The following is an 8,934-nucleotide window of genomic DNA, read 5'->3' on the forward strand; positions in this document are numbered from 1 at the left end:
AATAAAGCATGAGGACTTTTACAGAGTTGGTTTGTTAACTTTAGGTTGTGGAAATACCACCCTGAAGTACAGAAACTTTTCAATAAGGCAAAATTGCAATTGTTGTTCTTGTCTGTTGAGATCTTAAGAAATTCTTTCTGAAAGAAAATAGAAAATGTAACTGAAAAAACAGGAAAAAACCCAGTCTGTGCCACTATCCTGCACTACAAATACCAACTTCTAGAATTTGTCTTCAAAACGAAGATCAAAATTTTAATAAAAACTGGCATACTTTACTGTCCAGAATTCATTTGAAGTTTTAACATTAAAATACTCATTTCTGCATGCGCTCTGCATCCTGCACAACATAAAACACATGTACCCAAACTAGCCACATGTTGTTCATAACTACTTCCCTTCTGATGAACCATATGCTTAACATAGCTTATCAATCAAGTTGTATTTGCTTTGTATACACACACATTAAAAAAAAAATGGAAAATGGTGAAAAAGGGAAAAAGGACTGACAATCCCAGCAGCCTAATAAACCTCTGGTTTGAATACCATAGTTAGGTGGCTAAAAAATACTAAGTAGTATGAAACTAAGCACTGGTATTTTAAAACTTGCAGAATCTTATTTACATATCTAAGACATACAAGGAACAAGGGGAACCTGCGAGGCCACAGCTTCAGTCCCCACTAAAAAATTCAAGCTTCAGTAAATACTTGATGCAATCCTTGCTCAGCAAACACCTCAACCTAACACCTTAAAGTGTCCTTTAATTGCCAGGACAAAACTGGTGAATACAGAGTGATACTATCTGTACTGTCATGGCTGATCACTGCTAACAATAGACATGAAGGAAGGAATGGTCACTCTATGTGGAGTGTCAAAAACCTACTGAGTAGGCAGAGTCACAGTTAATTCCCATGAATGAATCTGAGACACTCACCTCGAGTGGGGCCACCACCATTACTAAAATTTTACACAAAACATGCACAAATGTAACTTACAGCATTGTGTGATCTTCTGGATGTTAGAAGTTATGCGTTGGGCCAGTTGATTAGGATCCCCCAAACCTGGTCCGTATGACATGGCTGAGTAGATCTGCTGTCACAGTCATCCACAACAGGAAAATGACAGGCAGTCTCTACCTACGCAAAACAATAGTTATGTTTTGGTCATTGGTTTATAAAGGTCTTCATCTTCTTAAACAATATATGGGAGATTAAAGAAAACTCCATATACTAATATTTACCCTCCCTGAACGCACTATACTTCAAAGACAGAGTTTATCTTTTGTCAAACTACTTATATATTTTCCCCATTGTAATCAGAGTGTAATTTCCATTGTATTTACCATTCCAGTAAAAAGATGTTTAATCTGAAACTGCCAAATCCTCTGAAGAATTACATCCCAAACCAATTACATCGTTACTTACACACCATATATCACCCACCCCAACAATAAAATCCAGCATAAGTAACACCAGAAAAAAAACTTCAGAAAAAAGGCAGCAACCAGTTTCTTCCGAACACCAATCATTTGTATCAACTTCAGTTTTAGTTTAACCCAGTGCCACCTAAGTTCTATGAATGCTGATCAGCACTTTATCCTGTTTCAGCTGCTGTATTTGTCGATATAAATTCATTTTTCAACAACTTGGGTATTCAAACACATTTTTTAGGGGTGTTTTTCCATCCATACAGATAAAATTTCAGCACAAGCTCATGGGCACATATCCTAAATCAAATTTAGCACGACATAAATTGCAATACCTGTGCAAATCAAAATTAGTGGTTTATCTGTTCTGCAGTGAGAATGGAGAATAATCAAGTGCAACACATCCAACACAAACCCACAATTTTATCCAGGCTGTGCTTTCCTGCACATCACAGGTTGAACATTTTAGCTTCACCACTTCCCCGCATTTCCACTGTTCAACCCAAACCATGTGCCTTCCAAACAATGTCCTCTCCTCCTGGCCCATCAGCTTCTGGTTAAGAGACACCACTAAAACTCCGTTTCAGGTATAGAGAAAAAGAAAGCAAATTTACTGTGTGAAAATAAGGAAATGAAAGGACCAACTGATTTGTCAAGTATGACAGCAGCTGTACTACAATTTGCAAACCAAAGTCCTTAAAACCTTTTTTTTAAATACAAACAATTAACAGTGCTTGTAGCCAAATATTTCCTTCTACCTTGGAAATGCCTGTATTAACACAGGCAGCAATACCCTGGCTGTTTTAAAACACAACTGGTTTCACATCTCTGTCATATAAAATGATCTCTAGCAGAGCCAAGACATGTACTGGTCTTGACATTGTACAACTCACCAAAACTTCAGAGGTCAGGCCCATCCCTGCCACCCTTAGGTGACATCACCTGTGCCCCATGAAAAAGCTGCTGCTACCATGAAGACAAACTCTGCTTAATTTCAAAATGGCTGCTTCACTATGATCCCAAGCCCTGCTTGGGGTGATCAGGCCCTAGTAATGAACAACCTGACTGCAGACAAGGCCACAGGGAGTGCACTTGTACTCTTCTTCTTGCTGCACCATTGCCAGTCATGATAACTGTCTGCAGTGTCGTTTCCTTTGTCTGTACCACATGCAGATTCAAGTTATTTTGACTAAAGTCTGGAGTCAGTCAGCCAGCCAGCCTAAATCCCACTTATCTGGGCCAAGGCTGGAATTACAACCTTTGATTTTTTTTGGAAATTCCAGGCAACATCGCACTGAATTTGTATTGCAAGACCAAACCCACGCAACCTTTACAGCAAATAAATGGCTCTATACCTTAGTGTATTGACTAAGTAAGGAAATCTAGCAATTCAGTGAAAAATACAATAATAGGCATAAAATCCAAAGAAACCACCTAAAAACTAAATTTGAAAAAGATTTCTCAGAACTTCTGACAGGTTTTTGTAAAAGTTATTACTATTTCTAGATACCCTAGTAGCATGCTAACTACAATGATACTGACTAAAAAACTTTTTAGTTAAATATTACAGTTAATGTTAAAAGTTGTTTAACTTTTATGTTTAATGGTAATGTTAAGATGACACTGCTAAGGAGAAGAGATGGCAAAAGACCAAGCCACCTTGTGTAGAATTAACTGAAACATTTCATGATTGGTTTTTCTTCTTTCATATTGGTATTCACCTAACAGCTGCCCGTAGCACTGTTCTCAGGAATACCTTTACAATAAGAGATATGCACTGAATATTTCATCCAAGTCTTGACAAAAGCAGCTACTGCTTTTTTTCTTTGTCTTGCAAATTTCTACAGCTAACTGTAAATATCTTTAAAGAAGTTACACTCCACTACACTGACAAGTGTACAGATTGTTCAATACATAAGACAAGAATTTTTCCACTTTCTACGACAGCCAAACACAATAGATAGCAAGATGTTCAGATGACAGAGTACAAAGTCCACAAGATATAGTTCAACTTTTCATCTGCACCTGTAGATCTCTCTAATCATTGACACAATTCTTTTTATCAACTCACATACTTAAGAATTGAGACTTATAGCAAATTTGTAGGATAGCCATGTAAATTCACAACTGGTTTACTCCAGGCACATTCCTCTGCTCACAGAGCTATTCCTGAGTATTTCAATAATACAGGTAGGTGACAGTAAGTGACTGTTTGGGGAACAGACAGAAAGAGAGGTAAGAGGACAGCCATCAGCTGTCATCACCTCCCAATCTTCACCACATTTTCTCCCTCTAGTTCTCACAGTAACATGGGTCTGAACCTGATGAACACCCTTCTTCCACTCACAACCCCTTCATTTGTGAGTGCCCAGTTACTCAAGCTCCTCTGAAAACACAGATAAGCTGAGCCCTTGGAAAGTCAACTGCTAATGACCTAGACAAGGTCAGGGTTTCAACCACCAGGAAAAAAACAAGCATGCACCAAGCACTTCTTTCCATCCAGGGTGATAGGAGCATTCATCAAGACACTGCATTTCCACAGAAATTACCCCTTTTCCCTTCCACAGCATTTAAGTACTCTGTTGTGATGTATTTGGTATGACTGGCTGCACAAGTTACAAAACAGGGAAGTTAAAGGCCTGCTACAGTTGCAGGAAGTAGACTTTGCCTTCAGACTGGAACCAAGCTGCACTTGTGGTAGTCTTCAGTTCCTCTAAAAGTTTCAGTCAGGTGTGAGTTTCTGATTGTACATTTTATTATCTTCTGCTCACCATCACTGCCTCTCAATGGGAGTACACCGAGTGCCAATTCGGCTTTTCAAGCTACTGTAGAAATTCCAAGGAACTGAGTGGACAGGCACAAATTAAATGAAAAATCAGAACATTTTGTTAACACTAACTGAAGCAGGATCTCCCTGTACATTGAGGCTTAAAGAACTCAAAGGACTGAAGATATTTTCCATAATTTCTGCATTAACTAGTTCCTACGTCATTTGGTCACTTCATACCAAAACAAAAAATGAACCTTAGTACCAACATATTTTCTAGACAGGTGTTTATCAGGCATAAGAAAAAATCCACTTTTCTATCGACTATGAATGTAGAGACCAGAAAGTCTCCACATATAAGCAGGTCCCCAGTGTCATTCCTGAAGCTCCATCAGGACAAAAGGAAGTGATGTGACAAGCACTGCACATGTCAGATTTCACAGCAGTCACACAAATATTTTGCAGACTCCAGTAAGCTACAGTTAATAAGCACCTAATCTATTTTGTATTTTCTCATTTAGATATTCGAAGAATTCTGCTTCTCCCAGAAGTCTAGCCCAGATACCCTTAAGCAACGTGGACCCTTAACTTTCAGAAAGCAAAAAGCACACAATGCATTCCATAGAACACTTGAAAATTTAAATCTGATCTGATTTTATGCCCTTAAGTATCCAGAAATAATTCATGGGGCTTTCCTTACAGGATATTCTTTTCCTAAATAAAGGTCACAGTAACAAAGCTTCTCCTAAACAATATGTGGCTTCCTTTACGAACTACCCCTCCCAAAAAAAAAAGGTCAAAATTCTTCAAGCAGGGTGAAAACACAGCCAAAAGTGATGAAGTGCTGAAAAACCTGGGCGAAAATTTCAGCAAGTCACAATGTTTGCTGCAGAAAAGATAAGGACCTCCTGCTACAGCACCTGAGGGATTCTCCTAACAGACTCTTAGCAACTGAATTAATAAGATACAGGTGAGCATTAAATCTGTCATTATTCTGCTAAAGGATGAAAGAGGTTTAATTTTTTCCTGCACTTATGTCTCTTTTTCCTTTATACTTCAGGTAAAATATTTAGAGACTGATATTACATTTCCCACTTTCTGCTTTTACAGCTCCTTGTGTTGAAATCCTGGCCCACAGGCAGGCTGTAGGCCCCCATAATACAAAACCTACCGTGGAGCATAACAAATAAGCAAACAAAGTAGCAGTAAAATTAAATTCTTCTTGCCTTCTTAAAAGAAAAGTTTCCAGATTATTTTTTTATCCTCTACTTTCAGGTAGAAGTCAAACTTAAATCCATATATGGTAGGAAAAAGCAAAGTTTATTTAAAACTGCATCAACACTAACAGAAGAGATGTCAAAAGGTACTGCCTACCTACTCTGCACAATTCCCATGTTACTGATATTGAAACCTACCAAAACCAATCTAACAGCTCTGTGTTTGGGGTTTTTTGAAGTAATTACTAGACTGTGCCACTGATCAGTGTTTTTAGTCATTTTTTTCTAAAAATGATTCTGTTGAACAAAGACGCAACTTAAAGCAGCGACATTTAAACTGCTCAGCATGAAAAGCTAAATTACAGAAGCCTGAAATTCTACTAGGCCTAACGCATCACCAACGCTGAGCATATATGGATAAAAATTACCACCCTTACAATTGTCTGATTCATCCACACTGATATTTATGATGAACTAGGTGAAGGAAGTGCATAGCTTTCACAAGCCTAAGAGAACATATTAGTGCTTGGCAAAATGCCTTAAGCAAGAGAATTATGTTTCCTAGGAGCACACAAGGCATTTAAGCCTTACGATGAAGCAAGGAAAAGGAACACTGGGGACTGGAACTATGGGGAAAGAGAGGGAATGAAAAATCTGAAAATGGACCTGATGACCATTTCAAAGTGCCCAGTTTCTCTTGCAGCTGGTTATCTCACGGGAAAAAGAAGATGGATGAGAAGCCTGATATATGTGGTGTGCTGTTTGTTCTCACCCAATTCTTTATCAGGGTAGCTTGTTGGCAACCAAGTGAACAGATCAAGCACACGGAGGGAGAAGTTACCTTTGCACAAAATCTGATTGCAATGCATGCCAAGTCTCTCTGAGGCCTACCAGGGTGCTAATGACCACATATAGCTCATGGTCTCTTTTCTTCTCCTCTCTCAAGAGTTTCACTTCAGTGTAAGCCACCAAGCAGAGTGCTACCTCATATTCTTCCAAAGACTATGAAAGGCATCATCATGAAGCAAACACAGACACAGGTTATAACAAGGCCAACACTGAGTAGCATTTTCTTCTAATTTTGACATATTTTAACTATTTTTTTTGTCCCCTTTTCCTTCTTTTCCATTAAGAGCAATTGCACAATGCCCAGGCTCCAAGCAGAAGGGCTGCACTGCCGGCAAAGCATAAGGCTGCATAATGACCCGTCAGGAGGGCTCCACTCGCCCTGCTGGCACAGCCGTCAGCCTTTGAATGGCTCGTGGAGGGGATCACAGCACAGGAGCACATTGCTTCTGACCAAGTATCCTGAGATTTTAACACCGGGCGTTTTCAATTAAGGTGTAGTGCCCTGCGGTGCATGCAAAGCGGAGTGAAACCTTCCACTGCCTTGCTGAGTTTGAAGAAGCCTGAGTTTCCAATGCAGCGCCGAGTGATTCACCAGGAAAACAGCGATAACGCCGGGCGCCAGGCCCGGGCTCACTATTTACACCGGCCACTTTTATAATGTCCCCTCCTCCCGCTGACATGCTCACCTCGGACTTGGAACAGCAAGGGGAGCATTTCCACTAGGAGGGGGTGCCCGTCCCACCCCACAGTTCTACACCAGCTGCTATAAAACACCCGCTGTAGGCCCCGACCCTCCCCCGAGAGCATCGCCGAGCCCAAAGCCTTAGTACCGTGGGTGTCACAGGGAAGGGTGCGGGGAAAGGAGCTGCTGCTGACACGACCGGCCGCGCTCCAACTCCGCGCTCCCCTCGCAGCCCTGGCCCCGCCGCCCCCGCCTCGCCCACAGCCGCCCCGCTCGCCCCACGGCCGGGCACGGGGGCGCGGCCCCGGCTCCAGGAGGCCCTTCCCGCCGCCCTCCGACAGGCTCCCCGCGCCTGACAGCCCCTTCCCGGCGGGCCGGACGCCGCCCGGATCCCCACTGCCTACGGCAGACGGCACCCCCAGCGCCCCAGCGGAGCTCCCGCGGCTCTTACCCGGCCCCGGCGAGCCCGCTCCCAGGGGTGCGGCTGGGGGCGGCGGCGGTGCAGGGCGTGGAGGGGCGGGCAGGCCCCGGCCCGGCCCGCCCCGCCGTGACGGGAGAGGCGGGAGGAGGCGCGGCCCCGCCCGGGCGGCTGCGAGCGGGGGCCGGGCGGTCCCTGAGGGGCGGCCCCTCCCGGGCCTGCGGGGCGACCCTGGTGCTGACGGGCCCCGGGGGCTGCCCAGGGAAACGGGGCCACCCCGGCAGCCGCAGCCCTATGCGACTGGAAAACGTGAGGGTGAAGGGCGGAGAGAGTGTCTTTCAGGGTGTTGCATGGTTGCTGTTGCACCAGGAAGCAAGGCGAAAACATGGGCAAGGATACAATATTATAGTGAAAAATACGATGTTACTTTGTTAATAGCCTGTTTGCCCGCCCTGCCTTCCGCTTGGGTTATTTCTACTCTAAAGGGGAATGGACAATTCAAAGAGAGGGCGTGGTAAATTGTAGATCTCTTTAAAGGTGCCTTTGAATGATACGCAATATACAACTGGGATTAGGGGCAAGCGATGGCAGGAGCAGGAAAAATGAAGGATGCGTTCACACGGCTGCCGGCCCCGGGCTCGGGAGGACAAGGAGGATGCGATAGCCAAGCACCCGGGCTCCTCCCGGCCCAGCTACCTGGGAAGTGACAGACTGCCTGCACAGCATTGGAGGCATTTCTGCATCCTCCCCACTTCGTCAAAGGGACAATGACAGGGCCAGACGCTCCCCAGAGCCCCGGGCCTGAGCTGCTTCGTCTGCAGGATACCCCCGTGAGCATTAAATAGCACAGAGCAAACAGCCCGCAGACCCGATTGCTGGGAACGCTGCCTCCTCCAACACAGGCCAGCCTCGCCTGAGGAAGAGCTGCAGGAACTGGGAACTGCAAGCTTAATTCTGCTTCATCATAGACCTTGGTCGTTGCTAAGATTTGGAAATAGCTGAAGCAGTGAAAAACATACTAGGCATCCTAACCCTATAATAACAGAGAAGTCTAATAAACTGCAAACACAATGGAGCATTAAGTTAAAGGCCTGAAATAGGCAAGACTACCCTTTACCTTACATGGTTGGTTCTGTCAGGGTCTCAAAGCATACTGAAAGAAGAGACAACATAGTCTCCGAGACTTGCATGCCTATATAGAGTACTGACGTTAATAGATGGTTGGAAGTGTCATTTTATCCCTTTCATGAATTGAAGTTACTAAGGAGAAAAGCCATTCTGATATGTCTTTTTGCTGCAGGAATGCGATATACATAGGCAATCTATTTTTACCAGGCTATTTTATTAGTGATGATTTTAGCTTCGCTACATGTGCGGGTGTTTCCCCCAAAATCCCACTAGATGGTGCACTAATGAGATTATAATGCACATTCCTTCCAAATTAAGGGCCTCGATTATTATTTCTGTCATATAAACTCCATTGATTGACCCAGTCACTCCTGCTTTATAAAACTTCAGCAGAGATCACTGTCAGTTTCCCTCCAGAAAATAGTACATCTTTTACTTTATGATTTCAA

The 8,934-nt window shown here is 43.4% G+C and overlaps 1 protein-coding gene across 3 annotated transcripts in view; it reads right to left on the bottom strand.

Moving 5' to 3' along the window:
- The window catches only part of STX7 (syntaxin 7), a 31,098-nt gene extending 23,579 nt beyond the window's left edge, over positions 1-7,519 (bottom strand). The window contains exons 1-2 of one of the 3 annotated variants that reach the window (XM_064708091.1): positions 7,391-7,519; positions 994-1,134 (exon numbers count right to left, since the gene is read on the bottom strand). In XM_064708091.1, the coding sequence (XP_064564161.1) occupies positions 994-1,075 (82 nt within the window). In that variant the 5' untranslated portion in view covers positions 1,076-1,134; positions 7,391-7,519. Of the gene's footprint in view, positions 1-993; positions 1,135-4,043; positions 4,157-7,087; positions 7,192-7,390 lie in introns of those variants that run through there. The other 2 variants (XM_064708092.1, XM_064708093.1) reach the window with 2 other exon arrangements.
- Between the last annotated feature and the right edge of the window lie 1,415 nt (positions 7,520-8,934).

This window comes from Zonotrichia leucophrys, chromosome 3 (assembly GCF_028769735.1).
Source record: "Zonotrichia leucophrys gambelii isolate GWCS_2022_RI chromosome 3, RI_Zleu_2.0, whole genome shotgun sequence".
NCBI lineage: Eukaryota > Metazoa > Chordata > Aves > Passeriformes > Passerellidae > Zonotrichia > Zonotrichia leucophrys.